The sequence below is a fragment of the Athene noctua genome, chromosome 1 (assembly GCF_965140245.1).
Source record: "Athene noctua chromosome 1, bAthNoc1.hap1.1, whole genome shotgun sequence".
In the NCBI taxonomy this organism is placed as follows: domain Eukaryota; kingdom Metazoa; phylum Chordata; class Aves; order Strigiformes; family Strigidae; genus Athene; species Athene noctua.
Window position 1 is genome coordinate 65,408,952 of NC_134037.1, and position 26,004 is coordinate 65,434,955.

At 35.0% G+C, this 26,004-nt stretch overlaps 1 protein-coding gene across 3 annotated transcripts in view; it reads right to left on the minus strand.

The window, feature by feature from the left end:
• Positions 1 to 26,004, minus strand: part of AHI1 (Abelson helper integration site 1) — a 96,466-nt gene that overhangs the window by 64,038 nt on the left and 6,424 nt on the right. For all 3 annotated transcript variants that reach the window (XM_074896372.1, XM_074896373.1, XM_074896371.1), the window contains 12 exons: positions 18,529 to 19,139; positions 17,800 to 17,957; positions 16,541 to 16,754; positions 15,613 to 15,805; positions 13,960 to 14,055; positions 12,368 to 12,553; positions 10,185 to 10,334; positions 7,888 to 8,020; positions 6,778 to 6,901; positions 4,244 to 4,473; positions 2,759 to 2,862; positions 2,055 to 2,173 (listed from right to left, as the gene is read on the minus strand). In XM_074896372.1, coding sequence (XP_074752473.1) covers positions 2,055 to 2,173; positions 2,759 to 2,862; positions 4,244 to 4,473; positions 6,778 to 6,901; positions 7,888 to 8,020; positions 10,185 to 10,334; positions 12,368 to 12,553; positions 13,960 to 14,055; positions 15,613 to 15,805; positions 16,541 to 16,754; positions 17,800 to 17,957; positions 18,529 to 19,139 — 2,318 coding nt within the window. The remainder of the gene's footprint in view (positions 1 to 2,054; positions 2,174 to 2,758; positions 2,863 to 4,243; positions 4,474 to 6,777; positions 6,902 to 7,887; positions 8,021 to 10,184; positions 10,335 to 12,367; positions 12,554 to 13,959; positions 14,056 to 15,612; positions 15,806 to 16,540; positions 16,755 to 17,799; positions 17,958 to 18,528; positions 19,140 to 26,004) is intronic.

Genomic DNA, 26,004 nt, shown 5'->3' on the forward strand with positions numbered 1-26,004 from the left:
GCCCAAATAAGAGTTTTAGCTGTGTGAATAAGAAAGATAGTATCTCTGAGATATCATGCAGAAGAGCTCTGCAAGATGTAAAACTAACCTACATATGAAACCGTAAGGAGATGTCTGAACCAAACCCAAATCCCTGATCACATACCTGAGTGACAGGACAACAGCATTATCCAAAAAGATCAAAAAAAGTAAGTTGAAAGAGTAAAGTTAAGAACAACTAGCTGTCAATCAAAGTGAATTGTGTTGATCTGTGACCTCCACCCCCTCTTTTCTCATGCAGGGAATGAACAGTTAAAGCTGACGTGTAAAATTATCACTGCTGGGTATCTGACCCTGTGGTTTATTGATAGACTTAAGCCAATGTAACTGTGGGCTGCAGTCAAAGCAGCAGTCCTGCTGCTGTCCTCTCCACCCTTATTTTCCCAGGCTCTCCCGCATTTCTTCTCTACTGTTTGGGCAGCTATCAGATGAGTTAGATCAGATAGTTGATAAAAATGAAAATTAATCATTTGTATTTGTAGGCTGATTTTTAGTCGGATCAGTTCACTAATCTGACTTAACCCTGCATCAAAAGATCTCTAGAGCTGATAAAAGAAAATACTAGGAATACATGGCCGAAGGTGTAGGAGACAGAAGGAGATGACATGTCCTATGGATAAAGTGGCTTAAAATAATTGAGAAATTGCACACCATATTAACCCTTTCTTAGAGATTAATATGCATGTTTATTTTTCTCTCTCAAACTAAAATTCTGCTCTTTCTAGGAATGGTAGTCATAGAATACTATCTGCTTTAAAAACTACAGGTTCCCTCTGTTAAACCACTGATTTTATGCTTTGAATGAGTAGATAGTTTAGCCTTCTAGCATGGTCATTAGAAGTTATCATTTATGGTAAAAGATGAAGAGTGCAATATAAGACTGGAAAGTCTTCAGCAAGTTCAAGCATCCAAGCCAGTATATTATTTAAGTGAGATTTCCTGAGAGAGTTTATGTATGTACAAAAGCATGTTCTACAAGAATGTAGTTTCTCACACTATGGGAGTGTAAAGATAACATCCCCAGGTATTCTCATGCAGAACACAAGGGACCTTTGATTTTCTGCGTGACAAAGGGAGGAAGAGAACTCATGAAATTAAGGACAAATAATTTAGAAAGTGTCTTTATATCTTTAAGGTGACTTTCCAGAAGAGAATGTTCAGGTGCATCTTATTAACTGATATAACTCTTCTCAATTTCACCCAATGAAAGGACTAGAGAAAATGGACACAAATTGAAATATGGGAAATTCCATTTAAAATGAAGAAAAAAAAAATCTTTTTAGTTTGAGGGTGAATGAACACTAGATCGTGTTGCTCACACAAATGTAAACTCTCCATCCTTCAAGACATTCAGAACCCAACTGGACAAAGCTCTGAGTTACATGCTCTCATGCTTTGATTATTGGGGTAGAACTGGACAGTCTCCAATCTCAACAGCTCAGGGGATTCTGTTATCTCCTTGTTTTTTATTGTACTTTATTGTTAAGAAATCATGTTCATAACTACTAAATATGAGAAAATCATCAGAAACTAAGTTAAAAATATAAATATACCTGCTTAATATACCACAATATGTACCTCACTGCATTTTTCAGTATTTATAATGACAGTCTTCATTCCATTATCAAAATACTCTTCCCACAGTCTTAACAATGAGAAACTAATGCACAAATAAATGTTATCATTTTACAGTTATTTTCATGCCCAGACTGCATTTTTAAAAGCGAACTGAATTTTTAGGAGACCAGTGCCTTCTCCTCCATGCCTCCTTAAGCTCCCAAGTAGTCTAGTAATTTCTTGGATATTCTATTGTAAAACACCCAATATCACACAAAAAGTCTGGAATACAGTAGTGGTTTGAAATGATTTCCTAACCCTAATATTGCTATCCTTGATTATTAGGTCATCTTTCTTCTCCACAACTATACATTTAATAATTTTATGGTACTTTATTTCCCCAAGTAAATTTTAAAGCAAAAAAGGAAATATGCATTTGTCACCAAAAATCTACTTACATTCTGAGATCCATGATTCTCAGGGTACTGTCTCTGGCATGGATTAATAAACGTCTTCCATTTGGATGTACCTCCAAATGATTTATTGGTGTTCCTTTAATATCATTTTCTTTTATTTCCTACAGAAAGAAGGAAAATAAAGTAAAAAATACAAGTTTGTGTTTTAAAACTCACATTTTTACACATCATTATTCATTTTTCTCTTGCGTTATTCTTTTTCCGTCCATTTTATTCTATTTGGTTAAAGAAAAAGTTTGTTCCTATATTAAGGCATTACATCCTTGGTCATCAACTTTTCACAACCACAAGGCAGATTCTGCTGTGACATTGAACTTCTGAAACACAGCTGATGACAGAAATGCTGACTGAACATTAGGCCTCTAAGGTATGAACAAAGGCGATCTGTAAAGCCTGTGGTCTATTTTATTGTTGTCTCTAGAGTACAAACCTAATGCATTAGCACTTACATGTTAATACAGTGCTATTAAACCTCAAGCATATATATAAAATGTTGAAAAACAACTCAAAAATTTTAAGTCAGTGAATCACAGCATGTTCTATCAGCTCTTTTGTACCGCTATTTAAAGAAAATACACCTTTTCAGTTAACAAAGTTAATGCATAAAAAAATTTGAATTCACATCAAATGACTAGATCTGGAATAGTACACAAAAATTACAATGCTAGTTTAAGAAACCTGCATACCTTATTAATCCTCCAGTGTTTAAACAGGTGGTGGGAACTTCCTTTGACAGATGTATCCCAAACTATTATCAGTCCTGAACTATCTCCTGAGAACATGTGGAGCCCTGTGAAATAATGTCTTATAAGTAGAATACCACCACACAAAAGAACTAATACAGAAAAGGATGTATGAACAAGAAACAATTTTTTTCTATTATTTTTGTGAATAGGTGAACACTAGTTCTTTCCTCTCTTTTGCTATGATATACTCACTGCAAATACATTTTGCTTATACCGCACGACGTAAGTTGGTACTATAAATTTGGATTCAGGATATAAGTTAGATACCGGGGTGCTGAATATTCTTTTAAGTTTTTTTATTTTTACTCATATTCTAGAACCAGCCAAAAATGAGAATTTGTAGCTCAATGAGCTTTGCATGATAGCCTAATACTTACCTATACATTCACCAAGAGCACCTTGAACAGGAACAAATACTGTTTTCCAGCAGTTGTTCATAAGTTAAGCACAATTTTATAAAATTATTAAACACAAATTTATAAAAATGCAACTTTTTCCTTTTCACAGAACCTATTCCAGTGAACACTTCCAAAAACGAACAACCTGACTACTAATGATGTCACTAATACCAGAAAAAGTCAAACGCTTCCAAGTATCTTATTCATTCACCCATCTTCAACTCTTCCCACCCTCCACTAGCATACATCAGTACATCCCTCTCACTCACATTCAGCCGTTAATCTATCATTTAACATTATTCACAACGGTCAAATCTCTGTCCTTAACTCTCAGGTTTTCACATTCTCTGTCAATGTTGAGAAGTTCATCACCTTCCCACTTCTTCAGTCTAACATTATGATTCTCACAATCTAAATACTGCTACCTCATTTTTAAAAATCTTTGTATCGAGTTGATAACCCTGAATGACAATATGGTGGAGCTGTCTTTGCTACTGTTCTGATCATGCCATCTCTTGTTCTAAGAATTCTCTAGAAGTTGGTTTCAGATTTTCTGCTTCTGCTTTTAAATTCTTCCACCTAGAAGAATTCTAGCCAAACCTGCCTTTTTTCCACTGCTAGGCTTTGCACCTGCATCTCAATGCATTTGTCTCCTCAGGACAGTCGCATCTGTGCTTTATGTTTCGCTAATTTTTGTTGCGGTATGTACAAAGTATTAGCTAACTAATAATAGCTAGTTATAGGGACAATTAAAACTAAACTATGACTAAAATTTGCCCAGTAATCATTGCCTGTTCATTACACATTTGTTTGCCTGTCACTTCTACGCTTACCTTTTCTGATTACTGTCAGATTATATCAGGGACCACGTGTCTCATTGTGTTCATCCATACTAACATATTAATTGCAAACACAGGTAAAACTATTCCATTCTATTATAGCATTTCACATTGCCTCTATGAAATAAAGCAAACTAGTAACACTCAAGTTGATCTTCAACTGAAGACTATTTGAAAAAAGTACATACCTTCTGAATCAAAACAAAGTGTGTTGATGAAACTTTTGTGACCATCAAGCTCCTGTAGCAGTTGCCCATGAATTTCTTTCACATTTGCATTCCAGATTCTAATCACTGAGTCGTAACATCCTGTCACAACCAACGAGTCAGCAATTGGGTGGTACTTTGCAGTGTAAACAAATGAAGGATGAGGGAAAACTCTCACTGCAGATGCCGCCTGCGTTTCTATTTTCCACATTCTAAAAGGAAAGGAGGTTAGGATATATACTGATAAAAGCAATCACATACGCAGGTTAACTGATGTCATAGTTTGTGCTGGTGGTTCTAGAGGCAAATGCTTGCCACCTGTTTATCCCACTGATTTGTTCCACCTATATTTAATCCTTTAATATGGTACTTTCTAACAGGTATTAAGATATATATGCTACTTTACATAGTACTCTGTCTTCAAAATGAATTCATGACTATCCACTCATTTCATGGATATCTTGCACATTTTAAAATATATATAAAGAATTTAATGGAGTGGATCGGTTTCTTTTCTTTCAGGAGTTAGAAACAAATTATTAAGACCTTCTGGGATATCAGTCATTTAGAAAAAGAAGAGAGAAAAAAAAGAAGGTAGAACGAAAAACCCACAAAGGAACATCTAGGACTAGTAAATATAAATAAAACCCCAGAAAGTTTTAAAAGAGCAATTACCTTCCACACAGTGATTGTGATCTCAAGGGTGTTTTTTTCACATAAATTCAGTTCTTACTATTCATCTATTTCCTGTCCTTTACCACTCACAGCTGTAAGATCAGATTTTTCTTAGGAAGTATTTTCTGTTTGATGCTAAGCATTTTATTACTGAGCCTTGCCCAAAGTTGAATCCATAAAGAATGGAATGGTACCTGGATCATGAAATACAAGTGGGCAGCACATTTCAGACAGTGCTCAGTTACTATATGGAATTTAATTGTTTGAGTGCCACCCTTCCAGTTGGGGTGACTACTTCTGGTGGCTACTGAAGAATTCTAAGCTAACTCCGAGGCAAGTTCATTACAAAACTGCAATCCCTTAGAGTATAGCAATTAACTTGCAACTTAATGTGCAAAGGTCACAAGTAGTCTACCTACCTTTTAGAATGGTTTTGCTCTAACAACATAAAAGTTAATTTATTGCTCCAAGTTAATAACATTAAAGCTTGGGAAGGCTCAAGTTTAACATGAAACATTATATAAGTAAGAATTCACATAAGTTCCCAAATTTCCCTTGAAGTTGCCTTAGAACTCAGTCTGAGTGATGATCCAAGTAACAAACTGGCAATAACTTTAAAGCAATGGGGTACTTTTTGGTCCTCATCCTTCAATTCTACCATATTTCAATGGCAAAGTGTTCCCAGTGCAAAAGGGAAAAAGAAGAAACTCCCTGCCTACACTCAGACTTTGTAAGGTGCTTAAGGCAATGGACAATAAACACAGGAACTAGTAACTCATGTAGTGACTATGCGTGCTACACAGAAAAGGAGGCAAACCACTACAGTTTCAACTTGCTGACACAAATTCAAGAACTGAGGAACAGCTGGGCCTTCTTATAGGTAATATAAATGACTGAAATTTATATTTACTTCAATGTAAATTTTTTTTATTTCGAAACAGATTAAATAAGAACATGGGCTAAGTTCCTAAAACACTCTTTTTTTATGCCTACATACAAGCAGCAAAAAAAATAAACCAACTCAGTTCCACACATACAATATATCATTTAACAATTCTTCTGGCATTTCAATTATGCAACTGCCTGTAGCATTACTGAGTTGCGTAACAGAAACAACAGATAGGGATCTGAAGAGCTAAAAAAATGAAAAAGCGCCCTATGAAAACCTATGAAGTTGCTCGTAATAGAATTGTATCACAGCCATATTTTCATGTATTTCTACAATTTTTATGGTTTTGCTTTTAAACCTTGAACAGATTAGTATTTCAACTTTAACACTGCACTGAAGTACATTTTTTAAATGTAGAGGAAAATGTGTACACATTCTGTCTCAGAAATAATATTGTCAAATTTCATTTACAGCAATTTAAGTTGAATTATTTAACTAACTGTCCAAAAACTAAAAAAACCCCAAACATATATATGTGCAGTGTGGCCAATTTACAGACATAACTCGTCTTAAACTTTCTGTTTCCTACGTCATGTTCAAATTTGCAAACTTAATACAGCATTCACAATACGGCAATTTCTCCAAGGACAGAATATTCTGTCTCAGTGACTTCCTGAAATATAAAGCCTTTTGGTTTTTTGCTGCACTGTAGATTTAGATACTACGGTTTTTAGAAAAGATTTGATTTCAAATACATATACATTAGAAAACAATATAGTAAATACAGCATAAGTGATTAACTCCATCACAATTTTTACACTGCTATAGAATATCACAGTGTAATCAAATCTTAATTAAAACATTATAGCACAGTTTGTAGCAAGACATGAAACTGGACCACTTTCTTTTCTGTTTCTGGTGCTATCTCCCAGAATATCTTCATCATACTGACCTGACAGTGCCATCAGAGGATGCTGTAAGAAGGTACTGATTGTCTTTTGACCAACAAAGATCATACACTATGTTAAGATGACCATAAAATTCTCTCAGGAACTGTCCAGAAGGAATTTCGTACACTATTGAAGTTTAAATAGAAAAGTAAAAACTTTGTAAGTATTTACAATCAATTATATGAAATCACTAGTGCAAAATTTAGTCTAATCTTTGGCTGAGTTTCTGCTAGCACAAATAATTTTCTTTACCTTCTCATTTTCAGAGAACAAGATCAAAGAGTTGCTAGATATGCATGGACCACAAGCATATACTTCCATCTAGTGGTTCATGGATGTCACGAATATCTTAACCCATACGAAACAGTCTACTTGCTTTAAATTATTAGAAACAGATTAGGATTATAATTTTTTTTTTTTTTTTTAAATTTTGGCAGCTACTTGACCAATCTTTGAAATAGATTAACACTGAGATAATTTTCTGGGGCTGTGTAATAAAGGAATCTAGACTTACTGTTCCTTGCATTAAAACATTTACCTTGTGTACACGTAAAATCCTGTTCTCTCTAAATCTCAACGTTCTTATGCAGGGTTTAAGAACTATGCAGTTGAGGCTATGGGGAAAAAGCAGTCCCAAGTTTGAATAATAATGAATATCTGTAGTTCTAAGTGAACTGAACCATGGAAGACAGCAGCCTCCAGTAGTCTCTCTGGGGATGATGGTGTTCTGGGTACCTAACTTTCATGACAGGTTAGGAGAAAAACTTACATAAAAAGTGTGTGGGGTGGGGCTGGAAAAGTTATTTCACTTAAAAGTTTATTATCGGAAGATATGTTCCTATGCAAACTGATTTAGTTTTTTCCATTAGACCTCTGCACAGAAATAGTGTATTTCATACTGTTAAACTGTATATACATTGCCATGTATGAAAAGCCAGCTCCAACCCTATTAACTCAGAAAGAACATTTTCCCCAGTGCCTTTAATGCACAGAACAATTTGCAAAACACGATTATAAAAGAAAACCTCTAAAAAATCCACACCTTTTACCCTTTAATTTCAAACTACGAGTTATAAGAAAAAGTAAACAACTGAAACATATTTTAAACTTACAAACAATGGGATAGCCATTCCTTCCTGCACATGCTGCTGCCAGTGTTTTCCCATCATGAGAGAAACGAATACAGAAACAGCCTGCATCTCCACCTCGCAGTGAGAACAGATGCTTGTTCGGTATGCGGCAAGCCTAGCGTTTCAGGTAAGAACTGGGATTACACAGTTATAAATTCTAACTACCCAATGCTTAAAATACATCTAGTTCCTGTCATGCTTATGTTTTAAAAAGCTACAAACATCTTAAGGGAATTTAAAAGAAAAATTCATTCTTCTAAAGAGAGACAGTTCTGTTGCATAGAACTTAGTCCACATCTAGTTTGTATATTCATTTCCAACCCATTATTACAGACAACCATAAGTTTTAAAAACCTAAGCAAATCTTAAATTGTAATTTCCTTAATCTTAAGAAGTGCTTATTGAAGACCACCATCAATAATATTAACTGTAGAATTAGACTGTAAGTCAAGCTTGTTTAAGGAGTCTAAGCAAAACTGTTAGTAATTTAAATGATTGCAGTGTGAACTCAGAAGACTAAGTCCAAGCACTCAAACCTTTGTACTACCAAATCACATTTAACATTCCTCATCTGTATTTTAATTCCTGATTTTTTTTAAACAGCGATAAAACATTTTAAAAAATTGTACAGGTATTATAGTTCCCCCTCCTCTCTCCCAAATTATTGCCTCTTTTTCACCCAAGGGCTTTTTCTCTTTGAACAAAATACAAAGTTTAAGGAGAATTAAAATATCCAGAGTAGTTATATGATTATTTAACCAAAACCTGATTGATCTTTATGAACGAAAAATGAGCATGAAGAGATTCATATGCATTTAAAAATATACAAATAGATCTACTTATGAAAAAATTGAATATACACTGTTTACTTCAGAATAAAGGTAAACACATCTTGTTATAAACTATATACGGAATTAAGCCTTCTTATGCTTTTTAACCTCTCTCTAAAATAAAACATTACTATGTTGAATCAATAATTCAGTTCAGAACAAACTTTTTTAATTTACAGGTCATGCAGCTACAATTCACATATCAAATTAATTTCATGTTTAATTCATGTATCAAATAATTCATAATTCTATAGAACATTTTGGAAAAATAACATCATCCATCTGTATCTATGCAGACAGTTACAGATATATTGTGGTTCTTTAAAAAGCTTTAAAGGTAAAACAATAATTTAAATATATATATATAAAGGAAATAGTAATTTTGAGCGATTATACATTTTAAAATGCACACATCTGCTTTAATATTCTTTGGCAAACAGACATGCCACATCAGGCTCACCTTACTGAAACTTTTTCATAAGACAGCACATCACAAAATACATCACCGTTGCTACTGAAGTTCTTTAATATGTACATGGACTAGTCTAAGAATAAATTAGCTGCCAAATTTTATTTTAATGATGACAGGCAAATATTCTTAGGATCACATTTCTCTTGGTTTTGATTGCACACTTACTTTCAGAATGGTAACTTTCTGAAAAGTAATGAATATTAACATAAATACAACTTTGAGGTATCCTGCCATTTTTGGAAAGAAAATTTTCATCGTAAAAAACAGACTGGCCTATTCTTTACTATTTTATTATTATCAGCAAACATTACTAGGAAATAAAATTAAGTCCATGTATATTTAGTGTTCTTTTTGAAAGAATCTGTACAAGACCTACAGTATGGAATCAAAATTAAAATCAACATATCTTTGTATTATTCAAATTTTTATAGAACCATGAACCCACACTAATGCCGTTCTACAGAAAAATATGAAATCATTTTATGGACATAGTTGCAAAAATATTCCCTTTATGATTGCTAATTCCATTAGCTACAGTGATCTAGAAGTTAGGATGAAGTCATCAAGAACCTTCTTAATAAGATTCTTCAATGAAAATTCCTTTGTTACACTCTAAAAAATAACTTTAACTGATGGAATTAAAAAAAAACAGGAAAATATATTTCCAGTCAAGCTGAAATATCAGAACTGACTTCCTGTCTTACTTCTACTACCTGAATAGCCCAACTCTTTCAAATTACTGGAGAATTCAGGTGATAAAAATACCTGATTGTTCTGGGAAAAAATGGTTAAATCAACCATATGTGGAAGAAGATAAGTATCCTCTACTATTTCTGAGAGTTTCTTATGCTAGTATTGTTTAATTTGCTTTAATGACTGACTTGCTTCATAATACTTAGATCATAAAAATAAAAGTTATGAAAATATAGTAGATCTTCAAATTATTTTTCTTTAAAAAACAAAGAAAAACACCTCACCTGTCCAGGCAATCTTGTCCATTTAAACGGCTCCTTCTCCTGAGGAAAAGGTTCACATGATTTTTTAGATCCTTCTCCCTGGGGCTCACACAGAGTTGCACTACTTTGTTCCTGCTGAACAGCTATCATAGAGCGGAAAGAAGGAGCAACCTTAAAACAAACAAAAGTAAGTATCATGAAAAAATATTATTAAAATGAACACTGTAATATCTGAGAAGACTAAAAGGTATTTTTAACTTCAAATGCATTGCATTTTTACATCTGAAAAACATAGATTAGTAAAGGCTTAATACATGAAAACTGCATAGGAAAAAATTAAAGTGCCAGCAAGTCACAAAGTAATCTGAGCTTCCAAAGTTGTGTCTATTATATGGTATCAGAGATTTTTCAAATAATCAATGTTTATCTATTTTTATTAACCATCTGGTTCAGTGAAAATTAGTAATACTCTACTACCTGGTGAACGTGTTGTATAAAAAAAAATCGTTTCAGTATGTAAATAGTTCCACTGACATTAATCTACCACCTTCAAATCAAAAGATACTACCAGTATTGTGTATTGAACAAACTATGTTTAAGTGCTGCAAAGAAAAAGGAGGACATTTGTGATTTTTATTGTAGGTAAACCATATATACTCTCCAAACTTCTGTAAACACACTTACCAAACCTTACATACAAGTTACACCAAGCTTGAACACACAGGAAGCCTTAATGCTGTGAAGCAGCCTAGCAGCCCCATGGCTGAGGGGCACAGAGGCCACTAAGAACCAGCTGTAGTTCTGATCAGTTTCACAAAGACAAGTCTCTTCAGAAACACATCTGAATACCAGGCAAAATTACTGTTTTCTTCCAGGCTGACAGTTGCTCTTTATCCACTTCAGGGTGCATAACTGTCCAGGTTCCCATGACTAAAAAGGGAGGTTGGACACCTACCACTCAAGCAGAAACCAATTTACGAGCTTAAACCAGTTGTCCACACAAAGGAGTCTACTTCCATGCAAGATGCCCTGTTTTACCCAAGACATCTATGTTCATATCTACCAGCCCATGCAGAAGGTTTGGGAGACCTGGGCCCTTCTGGAGAAGCAGGAGACTAGGCAGGATCTGTAACAGATCTTAAATGGAAGCAGAAATCTATGCACAGAAAACCGTATCATGCCATGACTCTTAATCTGGAATTCAACCCCAGCCTTGGCAAATCTGCCACTTACCAGAACAAGAATGAAATAATATCTAAGTCAAGCACAGCTCAGAAAGCCTATGCAATTTTATGACATCACTTGAACTTCAAAGAGACTGTAAAGTATGAACAGCTGTAAACCAGTGATAGCACCTAAACATATCCTGAAAACATTCAGACCATGAAGACAGGCTCAGAACGCTTCCAGAAAGATGAAGCACAGCTGCTCAAGAGCACAGAATTCCTACCACTAGAGAAGCTGACTGAGCAAGAGATCTGCAGATGTCATTCCAGTACACAGATTAGAAAAATGTCCCCAAAACATAGGAACTAATCCGACAGATTAGCTTGGGTTTGGACAACATCTCACTAGGCTTTCACAGATTAACCTTGATTGTATGAACAGTGAGCAGAAGAAAGATTTATGAGTACTGTAAATACATATTGAAAATTATGTAACAGAACAATATTGTACTCGCACTGTAGAAGAGCAAATGCTGTATTTATCTTGAATGCACATCTTGGCACGTACCAATGTAAGCCTGTCTTTAAAGAATCTTTCATTTTTCAGAAAAAAACCCTGACTCATTATAGCTTGAGGGTGCAGGGAATCACAGTTAAGTGACTTAAATCTTCTCTCACTTACACAATTTGCACACCTGTATGAGTCCAGTGACTTAAAATGGCATTTCTCCTAATGAGAAGGAGTATCAATCTTCAAGAAAGTACCCTGAAAGTTTTCTGTCAATGGCAAAAAATACAAAGTTGCAGATAGGAAAGTATGCGTATTTTTCAAAGATAGTTATGAAGGGCTGAGTTTGGAACATGTATCTTAAGATGCGAAGTTCTTATTATAGTTATATATTAAGTCTTTTATATACTGCATATAAGTACAACTATTCTATACGTGCATACAAACACACATACTCGCATGTTCTAGCTAGTTCCTACTTTCTACAGAAGTCTGTATATTTGTAAATATATATAATATATTTAACTTACATGATCTGGCAGTTTTATGCCTCTTACGGTCACATATAAAGTTGATGGATAACGATTTCTAGGACATTTTGCCCACCAGTCATAAACCTCAACAGCATTCGAATGTGCCTTGGTCCTTGGAGGTGGGTAATATAATTGCAGACGGACTTTTCCATCAATGTTTAGAACTCCATTTGCACCTACAAGCTGGAAGGGTGATTAAAAAGAGGAAAAAGTGTGTTACATTAACATAAAAGTAATAAAAGTTATTATTTTTAATATCTTAACTACAGTATAAACTCTGAAATTCACTTCCCACTGGGAAGATATACCATCCTACTACATCTAGAAGTAATGAAGTAAGTATGTATTAAACACTCCCAGGATCAGATCATAAGATTAAATTTAGAGGGCAGCCTAGTTTTGACACATGCTTCATATGCAGAGCAGTAACACCCTGTATGTCGGAAGACCTCTGCAGTACCACCTTTGTTTTTGTTTTTTTTTTAATCACTACTTGCTGGAATCACTCAAATCTCAAAAGGACTGTTAATCCACAAAGAGTCTCTTTCAAATCTGCCTCATTTGAACAATGCAGTGAAGGGCACTGGTAAGGCTTTGACTCAGAGCAGAAGATACTGCAAAGCAGTAACCACTCCATCCAGAGGAAATAACAGTTTTCTGTGTTGAACTAAAGAACAAGTGTACCTACTGCCATTAACACTGAGGACATTTCTACTTTCACTAATACTGATGAAAGGTTAATGCAGGCAGATGCAGTAGGAAGAACAGGCCACAATTTCATTTGCACTGAATGCCTGGATGAACAGTTCCCACCAGCTATACATCCAGACAGGAACACCAGACCTCTGATTCCAGTAGATTAATCTTGGGCAGAGCTGAGAAGAGACTCTGTATGGAATGATATGGAGGTCTCTCTCCCTTCCCATAAACTCACAGTCCATTATCTTCTCCTGTATTTCTCATATTGTGGACTGCTCAATGGCTGTCAAGATCTACCATCCACTGGGGTAGGTGTAAAGGAACAACCCTCAGGCAAATTAAAGCTTGTCAGCTCTCAAAGGCCAAACTGGCACATTCAAGTGTCTCTTAAAAGGGCAAAAAGGTACAAGTCGTGCTGGCTAAATTACATGTATGTCGTTGCATTTCAAACTATGCAACTAAAAATGACAGGTATTTTATAATTAGGCAAGGGAGTCTTCGAAAAGACTGACCCACTGAAAATGTCATTAGAATACAGAATAGCTGAGAAGGAAAAATTAGTGGATTTATCATTTTCTTTGCACAATCTCATGAACACGCAGAAAACACTCAGAGAAAAACCCCTTCTGTATTTTATGAACAAAAATTTTACACATTCTGTACTTTCTTGAAAAAATACATATTCTTTATTGTCAAGCTTGTTACTGTGAATTTTATAGGGCAAAGGAAGAGGGAAAGGAGAGAACAGTCAAGCAAGCAAGGATTTATTTTTCCATCTGTTGCCTGGAAAGATTAAAAAAAATCTTTTCCCACTTAGTACAGTTATCATCTTAAATAACTGAATAAAAAGATTCACAAATTTTGTTTCTTCATTTAAATATTTACAATACCTTTAGAAATGCCCAACAAATTTTTCGGAAACCACATTCCTGAATTTGTGTATCAGAGCTGGCTCTCACTTCATCCATCCTTAGAAAATCAAGGATCTGAAAGTATTGGTACAAATATGAATATATTTCTAATGACTATATACTTCATAGTAATTAAAAAATACTGCTGAAAATATGCTAGACAAGATTCAATAAGCAGAATTCAGTTTTAAAAAATTATAAAAACAGTACTTCTTTCACACAAGTGCACAATTAAAAATAATAGATCCTTAGGCATTTATCTGATGACTATGACCTGCTTTAAAAAAAGAACGTTAAAGCTGACTTTAAAAAACTGTTCTTCCTTCCCTTCTGTCACAATAAAAGAAGAAAACATTCATATGTAATTCTCATAAATCCTATACAGTTTACAAATCTGACAGCTAAAACCCACTGGATGTTAATCTAGCTGGAAAACAGCCATCAAAAAGTTAGTTTTCCTTTCCTACCTTTATCACTTATGTCACAGAATCAACCAAAGAATGGTTTGAGTTGGACAGGATGTTCGAAGACCATCTAGTCCCACCCATCCGCCATGGGCAGGGACATCTTCCACTAGATCAGGTTGCTCAAAGCCTTGTCCAACCTGACTTTCAACACTTCCAGTGATGTCCATGATGCTTAATTTTTCTGGTCAGTGACCAGAATCTTCTCATATTTAACCACTCCTGAAGGTTTATATGGTATACAAAAAAACCCTTGGAATCATGTTTTCTTCAAATTGATATTTCATAAACCACTCTGAAGTCAAACAGCATGCTTTCAGTATAGTCATACTTTTGGTCCCAACATTAACATGAAGAATCCTTACACACAAATGTAATTACTTTTGCCTTGAGCAACTAAGCACTCTTAATTTGATAAATGTGTTCATTTATGAGTATCACAGAACATTAAAAAGGCATACTGTGATACTGCATATATAATCTATTTGAAATATAAGAAACAAGGAATGAAAAAACATTTATTGTATTAGGTTCCCATTTTCAGGTTAATACTACAGTCTCTGTCTTTACAAATACCGAAATACTTGAGCTCAAAATCATGTTGAATATACACCTTGTCATTTTTCCTTTAAGCATAACTGTATTGGAGGATGAATTAATAATTACTTTGCCAAGAACAAGCGAGGAGAAGTAGATGTCTAAAACGTTAATGGAAAAAAATGCAACAGCTTTGTTCACCAGTACAAGGGAAAAGAGGTGTTGCTACAAGCAGGCAAACTGCATCTTTGAGTTTCTGGTACTCAAGCTTCTTCTCAGATTTCAAGAATATGCAAAATGAAAAATTGATATCCTTTATATATGGTGCCATCCCTCCTGATCTGGAACGATCTTAACAGCCCTTCCCAGAAGTTTGACAGTTGATTTAATAAGAAAGCTCTGTCCTCCTTTCCACTATCAAAACACAGTGGTTTTGCTACAAAAAATGTTTGAGTATTAGCAATCACGAATAACACTTTTTGGTATATCCACTTAATTCTGTATTCTAAGGTTACGCTATTAACCCAATATAACTGAAATAAAACACCTGAATCAGTCAAATATATACTGTTGAAGAAACAAACAGAAAATCACAACATGAATAAATTGGATACAAAACATTTAACCTTACCTCAAAAAACAGGATTACCCGAGGGCTTTCTTCAGTTTGTTGAATAAAATAACTAAAACACTCATTAAATACTACTTGCTCCTCCCACTCTGGAACCGTTGATTTAGACTGTCTGAAGTCATATGGTTGTGTCAAAATAGGAAGAACGTGCTCTATTTGTTCTTGCTCAGAGTAAGATGAATCTTTCCTCTTGCTGTTTGAAAATTTCCAAATAGTTACAATTGTTATAGGGCCTTAAAAAAACCCAACTCAAACAAACAGTATTTTCAGTTACTGAAAGCAAAAAAACCTACAAGATACCATTTGTTTGATTTTAGAAAAAAATTTTCTAAAACCACACAAAATTTAAGACAATTTACAATGTATGTAGAAATGCTACAGGCTGAAGTTCAAAATTGTAACAATCAAGTTACTGTTACCAAATTTATGCATAATGATCATGGTACAGTCTATTGCTTAAACACTCTTAAAAATTTGAAAATTATGCATAATGACAGTGAAAACAAGTTATTAGAAACATGAAGAATTAAACTTCATTTCAGGATTTTAAAAGTTCTTTTATAAAAAAGGCAGACATTTATGCTACAAGAGTTTTGCTTGCTTATTCCAATCTTTGCTTCTACATATTTTTGAGATTTAGGAAAGTTTTCCTCTGAAAGGAATACAGAACAAACCGTGCTGTACATCGGGGGACCTTGAGAACAATATAGCAGTGCAGGGTATTTAAAAGTGCCAAAACCAAAAGAAAAATAACGCCCTAATTTACTGTAGGAGTGTATATATATATATATATATTATCATAGATGTAGAAACTAATGAATGATCTCACAAACTTAACATTCAGCATTATTTTCATATTTAATTTTCTAGGGAAGGATCTATGCATTTATAGTAATCACTGATAATAGAAACAGTTATTAAAAGTCACCTATGATCCTTCTTGACATATAAGCCACTTCTCTGATCAACAACATGGATTTTAACCATGGGATGAGACACCAGGAGATCAGTTTTAAGTCGATCACATCGGTGGATATAAACTCCCAACACAAGATCATCATCAAAAGCAAATTTAGACTGAATTGAAATTTCTGAATTCTTCATGGCTTCACCTTTTTCTGCAGCAACTTCTGTGTTTTCTTCTAGAAATAGGAACAAAGTAAACAGAGGTTACTATGTTCCACTAATGGCAGTTAAAAGGAGTAAAAATGCTCTGTATTGTCTTAGCAATCAATAGTAAAGTAATATTTAACGTGTTCTTTATGTAATAAGTTAAAACAAAATGTTCCAATTTGCAGCATTTTAAACATGTATGAACATACACATGAATATATATTAATATAATTTATTCCTATTAACAAACATTTTTATTTAAAATCAGAGATCTTCCTCTTGATTGACATAGGTTCTTCTGTACCACAATGTCTTAAAATCCCTACAGTTCAATACCCCGCTCTGGACTACAGCCGATAGCAGGGGTTTTTTTTGTTTGCTTGCTTGTTTTAAGGAAAATGTAAAAAAACAAGACAAGCAGAAACTGATGCCTTCTCTATGTGCATTTCCCCTGAACATACCATTGTTTTCAGAACTTCCTCATTTACAAATTACAGTGAAACCACAATACTAAATAGATATCAAAACATCTACTTCTCATCAATTTCTATAACCTCAATTTTTTAATCTACTTTTTAATTTTAGCCTCCACGACACTTGAGAAGTGAATTCCCTAATTTGGCTATGCATTGCATGAAAAAGTATTCCTTATGTTTGAATGGGGTATTAGGTTAAACAGTGGTGATACACCATTTATAGTATAAACAAAAATGATAAAATAATTTAAAAAATTATAATATGCATCTAAGTAATACACTGAAAGGTGGTTTATAATATCATTATATTATGCTTTAAAAAACGCAACTTTTAAACTATTTAGCCACTTCAAAAGTATTTACAGTAAATGAATCCTCAAGATTTTAGATTGATAAATAAACTTCCTCACAAATTAGCCTCAGAATTGGAAGAACAAAAATAGTAATTAATGAAGCATAATTAACTTCAACAGCTCAATCACTTCTGTGTTACTATGGACATATATTTTTGCAGCAGTGCAAAAAAAAAAAAAGTAAAAAAAAAAAGACTTGGATAAAGCAACAAAGCAGCACACCATCCTAACATTTTTTGGCAGACCTTTTCTGGTTTTTTTTTTAAACTTCTTTGCTTTAGGTTTCTGGTTTTCCATGCTTTCCTCCAGATTCTGTCCTTCTGATGTAAATAGTCTTTCCAAGGACTGATTTGCATTGCCATCTTCTGCTGGAGGATGCTGTAGCTCAGAAAGGGACATTGCACTGCAACATAATGGATTACTGTCAGCAGTTGCATTCTACTGCATACACGGATACAATTGCTCATTACTATTATTAATCCATGATCTTGAAATTTCCTCTTTAGTTCTGCAACTCATCATCTGTGTATCTTGAAAATGCAACATACACCCCCAACATTAATATCTTGCCTTTTTCATTTCTCTCCCCCCTTCATTTCCCCCTAGTTCCCAGATAATTGCAGTACCATTCATGTGAATAGAGTTAAACTAATACTCTTCTGCTGGCCATGACTCATGACTAAGAAAACATGCACAAAATTATCTTAGGTTAATTAAGAGTGAGTTCCACAGAAAATAAACATCAGATATAATGGAGGATATTTTTTAGGAAGTTAAAAAGAAACTGTGAGTTAAATATTAATCTTGACATAATTTTGAAAAAGGATTTGGTTATATTTTTTCATAACAGAATCATCCAGTTTATCACTTAGAAAATATGTATGGTTTATCAGAAAGCTTCTGCCTATCTTAAAACAAAATGAAACATTTCACTTAAGATTCACAGACACACAGTATACAGTTTATCATGGTACCTTGTTTCAGCTTCACTTAAAACTGCTATTTCTTTCTTCTTTTTCTTCTTTTTGCCCACTTCATTGTTCAATACAACTTCATAGCTTTGAACAGTGGAGGTGAATTCGGACATCTGTTCTTTAAGTTTCATTCTTATTTTCTTTTTAATTGCTTTTGCCTCATCCTCAGCCACATGCAGCTGATAGGCTCGAATTAGCTCTTCTTCGTCTTCTAATTCAGTTATATTTCTCGCTTCAGACAAGGAATTTTTAATCTTTCTATCACCTTCTTGATGAGATACATCTGTTTGTGATCTACTTTTTGTTTTCTTCTTTGGAAGATCATTGATCTTTTTCTCAAAACTCTCCAATTTAGCTTCATATAAATTTTCCTCCTCATTAAATTGTTCTTGCAATGGTGATTTCTTTTTCTTCTTGTTAGACTTTGGTTGCTTGTTCTCCTCTCCACTAACAATATCATTGTTTATTTTCTCTGCAATTGAGACTTTCTCTCTCAGTTTATTTTTTGTAAATCGGGGACTCTCTTCTTCAGGATTGTATGTGTTGTTTATAATTGCTTCATCATTCACGCTTTCCTTAGCTAGATCAATATTACTTCTAAAGGTGTCAAGCTATAAATGAAAAGAACATAAAACATACTTGTACTAAAAATTACGTTCTAAGGATAACCATAGTACTTCTTGTTATTTCTTTAGCAATATTATACAAAGAGAAATGAAATCAAAGATTGAGTTATTTTCTTGTTTAAAATTAACAAGTAACAAATTGAAAGGCAACAGAAAATTGACACAGAAAAAGAAAATTTGTATTTGGGCACATCATCCTCGATTTTGTTTCACTATGTTTTTAAATTGCTTTTATGTATATACAGTGAAAAAAGACATCAACAAATCTACTCCATAAACAGATGCCAATGCTTGACTATGGAAGACTTGAAGATCACATGCAGCACAAAATCAAGTATTTTCTTCCATGTAAAATGCAAGTTAGAGACAGGCTTCAGGCTCAGTTGTTTGTAGTCTCTTTTACCAAAAGTTGCTTGACAAAAAGAGATTTCCATTAAGACTTTTTTTTTAAAAAAAAACCATAAAAGTTGAAAAAAACACCTGCATAATTCTTAGTAGAATGACAAAGAGCTGATCTAGAGACCAGTCTAGCATAAACAGCTAAGACAAATTTCAGCTAATGCATGTGTCTATGTACTCCTCCTGCCCATTTTTGGTGTTTTTTAACAAACACATTGTAAACTTTCCTCCCTCCTTCAGATTTCTATTCATGTTTACTAAAAGTTCTAATGCCCCATCCCTGGAAACATTCAAGGCCAGGCTGGAGGGGGCCCTGAGCAACCTGACCTAGTTGGAAGAAACTAGCAACTGCAGGGGCGTTGAGCTAGATGACCCTTAAAGGTCCCTTCCAACCCAAACTATTCTATGATAACTCCAAAGAACAGCAAGCAACTAAGGTCTAATTCTGTAAGGAGCTCAACACACAGATCTGTGATCCTTGATGGAGCTTCTGCAAATTCAGAGGTTCATTGTCTTGCATAAACTCTCTGGAGTCTCCACAAAAAAAACATTAGAAAGGACTTTAAGAAATTAAGAAAGCAAATTAATTTAAAAAGTTGGAGAAAATGTAAGTATCTGCGTACAATATTTTCTTTGCCAAGACCATCTTCCTTCCTCAATAAACGCAGACATCTTCCCCTTCTAGCTGGGGTACTTCTCCCAGTTGCATTATTATGTTTGCCTCAAACATTTTTTAAAAGGGACAATATGTGTAATGAGTGATCACCAATATGTACAAGCTTATAAGAAGAAAAAGCTGAGAATGAAGTTGCAACAGCAGGCATGCTTTGGAGGACGGATCCTGACTTAAAAATGCCCATCTGTAAAAATAATATTCCATGACTAGAAAGAACACTCAATGTGCAAGTCATCTGCCTCCATTTTGTATGCCCTCAATTATGTGAGCCTGCATACCTTTATCACTATCTTGTTTTATTCACATCTGACACTTGAAGATAGGACATGGAGAGCAAGTAAAGTACTCTAAGTACTGAAGAAAGAGTAGGAAGAAAAAAGAAAGTTTGAAGTATATGAGTAAAAACACAGAAAATACATCAAGGAAGTTTATTATTTGTACAGGAAAACTGTTAAATAAAAGCAATGTGACAAGAAAAATATGCCAAGACAACATTTAACACAGAAAAAAATGCTGACGTCTGAAGTAAGAGACAAAGCTTAAAAATGCACTAACTAGACTTCCTAATGCTACATATTAAACAACATGGTCCTAATAAAGTATGAGTTAAAAAAAGAAACATCTAAAATCTCATGCAAGTATGCTTATCTAAAGCCATTCATGTATCTTTTCAGTTGGTATCTTTATTTTTAACATCCTATGTCTAAAAATAGTTTAAATTATCTCAATATCAAATCATGAAAGAAACATGTCTTTATACCTTCATCTTTTACTTGCTTAAATAGTCTAGTAATTTCCTCTTTATTCATAAGTCAATGATTTAAGAGGATGTGGAAGATTTCATATAAATAACTGAAAATACAGAATAAGGGAAATAAACCCAACATTAAAGCAACAAGCTTTGTATAAACTATAGAAACCAAAATAATGCTTTCTAATGGGTTGTCCACCTCCTTATCTGCATTTCTACAGATAGCTTTAACTGCACGGTATAAGGAATGAAGGTTAAAACACACTGGCAATTAAGACCCAACAGTGACCAATAGCTAAGGTCATGCTGCTTTTTGCCTTTGATAGAACATCCAACAGCTGAACATGAGCCGGCAGTGTGCCCAGGTGGCCAAGAAAGTCAACGGCATCCTGGCTTGTATTAGAAATAGTGTGACCAGCAGAAGTAGGGAGGTGATAGTCCCCCTGTACTCTGCACTGGTGGGGCCACACCTGGAGTATTGTGTCCAGTTTTGGGCACCTCAATATGAGAGAGATACCGAGGTGCTGGAGCGAGTGCAGAGGAGGGCAATGAAGCTGGTGAAGGGCCTGGAGAATAAATCTTATGAGGAGCAACTGAAGGAGCTGGGCCTGTTCAGTTTGAGGAAGAGAAGTCAGAGGGGAGACCTCATCACTCTCTACACCTACCTGAAAGGACATAGTAGAGAGGTTGGTGCTGGTCTCTTCTCTCAGGTAACTATCAATACAACAAAAGGGAATGGCTTTAAACTCCAACAGGGGAGGTTTAGACAGAACGTTAAGAAAAAAAATTTTCACAGAAAGAGTGGTCAGACAGTGGAATAGGCTGCCCAGGGAGGTGGTGGAGTCACCATCCCTGGATGTGTTTAAGGGTCATTTAGATGAGATGTTGGGGGATAATGGTGTAGGGGAGAACTTTGTAGAGTAGGGCTGATGGTTGGGCTCGATAATCCTAAGGATCTTTTCCACCCTGAATGATTCTCTGATTAATTCATTAAGCCCAAGAAGTAGAACTGTCTTTGACCTGTTCAAGAGTTTCTAAAATAACTGACACTCAAGAATCATTTCCTCAAAGAAACCTACCTGTTGCAAAAATTTTTATGACATATTTACTAGAACTTGTTATTTATTATGCCTACAAACAAAAACATACAACCACAAATGTGTCATGCATAGTAAGCAGCAGCACACAGTCACTTAATAATAGCAAATTTACTTGTACAAAAAAACCCAAAACAGAATATCCTTATAACAAAATAAAACACAATCTCAAACTACAGCAAATTCCTGGAATATTAATATATACTGCAGGCAACACAAAGGTGCTTCAGCAGTTCAAACACAAATTCTGCAGATACAGGTCTGTATGATCTTAACTCAGGCCACTTTGTCCATATGTTCTAAATTCATAATGTAATTAAACAGAGAGGAAAGATGGGAGGGAAAGTAAAAGCCAAGAGGTTCCTAAAAGCCATCAGATTAGGTCTCAGGCAGAGGCAGGGATAGCGGTATAGATTCCCTATCTGAAATGCAAGACAGAAAGATCAACCAAGAGCAAACATCTCTACATAACTGCACTTGAACTGAGTTAGAAAGGACAGTCAGGCTGAAAAAGCAGCTCAGAGGATAGGCCTGTCTCTGGAGAAACTCCAGAGGGTTGCTGACCTTAACCTGACCTCCTCAGTTTAAAGCACGGAACAAAGGATAAGGGTTTTTTTCAAAACAGCTCCATGGCCACATTATGTCACCAGGGCAGAGCAAGCACTTTTCCTGGAGAACAGACCTACTCGCACTACTGGCTTGACAAGAGTGAGAGATGGGCTCCAGCCAAGAAGCATGCAGGTGGGCAATTGTACAAGGTTTGTACCACAGTGAGCCAACACCAGGTCACATCACGCGCCATTCACACTCCAGAGCTGATAGCAGGGATGATGCCTAATAATCTTACTCCTTTTTAAAAAGGCTTCTCAAATATGCATAACTGGAACCTGGAAACACATCAAGTGATTTTGCCCAGGCTATCTGGAAACTCAGATAACCAGATTTACAGAGGTACCTGAGCTTCTTCCCATAATACAGGCACAAATTGAAAAATCAGGAATGGACACTGCCAGCCCACTGAAGTGTTTGTATGTACTGGTTGTAAAAGACTATTTACTGATAACTGAATTAGTAATGAATGTACTTGTGATGCCAGCTAGTTGGGTGGGATGTTTAAGAAAATTTTAATGTGCTAGGGAACCAATTTTACAGCGATTGCTCATATAAGACTACAAAATGTAGATGCTCAAAACGAGAAGTTTACAGATAGGATGGGCTTGGAGAAGTTTCACCAAATTTTAACAGAAAACATTGAGAAAATGTGTAGGTCAAGGATACAGTAAGCTACTAGCAGTTCTCCTATTTTAAATATTAGAAACAAAGGGCTAAAAACCATTGAAAATCTCAACAACTGTTCAGTGCCTGTCAGCTTATGGAAAAAAATGGGCTATTAAACAGACCCTGGGAAAATTCTACAACCTCAAACTCTGCAGGTTGTGTTTTACATCTAAGACAGAAGCTAAAGTAGTGAATTAGTCAGAATAAACCTGTAAAACATCCATCTTACCCAAAAGAATACAAGAATTTTCAAGCCTGCAGATAGACTCCTATTCCCTGTACCCTCATGAAACTCCAGACTGCAATCTGTCACCCAGGGAAGGAGCAGACTCAGTGAGGTAACAAGTAAAAAGCTTCACATGGATAAATCTGTTGCAGTCCTGCCTTGAATACAAAACCTCAGTTACCAATGCGTGCCCATCCAATGGTCAGCCTACATTCTAGGGCACAAGTTCTTGCTTCCATAAAGGTATCTTGCTTTTCACCTGGTAGAAAATTTCACTAACATTTTCTCAGTTAAACATCCTCTGTTCTACTATGAAATTTGGACTGAACCAAATAAACTCAATCATTTTCACACTGACTTTAGGCAGATTAATCTATCTGGGCAAAATGGTCTGGGCATTGCCTGGTCTGAGGCTTGCCTCATTCTAACAATTTGTAACAGGAGATACAACTAGTTAAAAAGAAATATGGTGACGGTTAGGCCTGAAAGGGATACTAGCAAATTCGCTTTCTGACTGTGTCCCAATTGCTTGTCTTTTCAGCCATGCCTTCAGGCCTCATACCCACTGACTGCACCTGGGGCTGTTCAACAACAAAGCAGACCTTTCACTACCCACAGCTGAGGTTTATCCCCATCTCCATTACAAGCTCCTCATTCCTATTAGTTGAGACTTCAGACTCAACCTACTGATATCAGCCTTTTTTCTTCCAGTCAGGCTGCTTCCCTTCTCTCACAACAATGGGCACAGAAATCAGAGCAGGCAAACGGGCAGGCAACCTTACCCTTGCTTCTGTAATTTAAAAATCACAGTAACGTCTTGCAGCTCCAGAACTCAGGTTTCAAGGAAACAGGGGACTATGATGGGAAAGGTTTTACTAATCTATGAAAGGCTAGGTTCAGTAAAGACAAACAAAGGAAGCAGAGTGGAACGTTTCCAGTGGAAATAGGCTCTCAACCACGATCTGTTTCTGATCAAATCTGGGAGGCCATTTATGGCAAGTGCGTGACACAAAGACAACCATCACTTGATAAATTTCACATTATTTCAAGATATGTGAAACTGTATAGAGTTGAATTATATAAAGTGAAGAAAACTGGAACAAAACCAGTCAACCTCCCCCATCTACCTCCTCTTCCCCTCCCACACATATTTATTTCTTACGAAGAAATGACTAGTTATTTGCTGAAGCTTTTATAGAAATTTCTACTTGAATGCAACCAGCACGGAAAATACCAACCTGAGCTCTTGCAACTTTGCCACACTTTAAGAAAATACTCAAAATAGTCAGTATTAGGTTTCAATACACATTCTCCTCAAGTTCTTAGTTTTTTAGTTATTTGACTGGTAAAAATCTATGGTGTCAACAAAACCATAGAGTTGGGCTTCCATGCTGATCCTAAAAACACCTCAATTTTTGTGTATACCACTAACACCTGATTCATTTCACTGCATTTTTAAGTGTTTCTAGGTAACTCCAAAACCCTAGTGTCTTACATCAGAGACTTCCGGAATGGAAACCAATTTTAAAGAAAAAGTAAGCTTAAAATATGAGTAATATGTAGTTGCATATGAACATAAATTATGTGCTCAGAAATACTTATAAAGTACAGATTTAACAACTCATGCTTTGTCAAAAAAAGTAAACCTTACCAAGGAAGAATTGTCTTGTATTTATACACATGCCAGCAAAAAAGAAGAAAAAAACCCACCCTCTAACTCTTCTGTGATATATTTTAGATATTACGTTGATTCTTTGTATAGACTACTAAATACCATATACTACAAAGAATTCAAAATTTTAAAAATCCACACAAATATCAACTTCAAATTGTCAATCTAAAGACAAAATTATGTTTCAGCATAAGAATACAAAGTTTAACTGTTCTGAATATAGTCCATATATAATAAATACTTGTAACATTCTGATATTATATAAAATACCACTTCTTTGTCTTAAATGAGTATTAAAGAATGAACATTCACTTCCAACATCTGGTAAGAACTGAATTGTAAGAAAAAAGGCTGAAAATAGAAAACCTAACAGGAGGAAAATAAAAGAACAGAACATTTGCCTTTTACGCAAACTGCTTTCTTTTGAAATTCCAAACATTGTAAATCCATAATTGGTATATAAAGGGCTCATGTTAAATATTTATTCTTCTGTTCAGGAAAAAAAGCTACAGTATGAACCATAATTCAGAGGAATCTCTGAGTTTCTTTTAATGAGATATATGCCACAAACAATAATGTTATCTAACCATAAGGTCAGGGTGATAGAATCATTCCTAATCTGCAAATTACAAAATAAATCCCAAATCTTTAAAAAAAAACCTTCATGTGTGTGTACTAAGTAGACATGTAAACACAGAAGCACTCAGACACAAAGCTCAGCACTCACAGAAATATGCTGATTACTGAGATC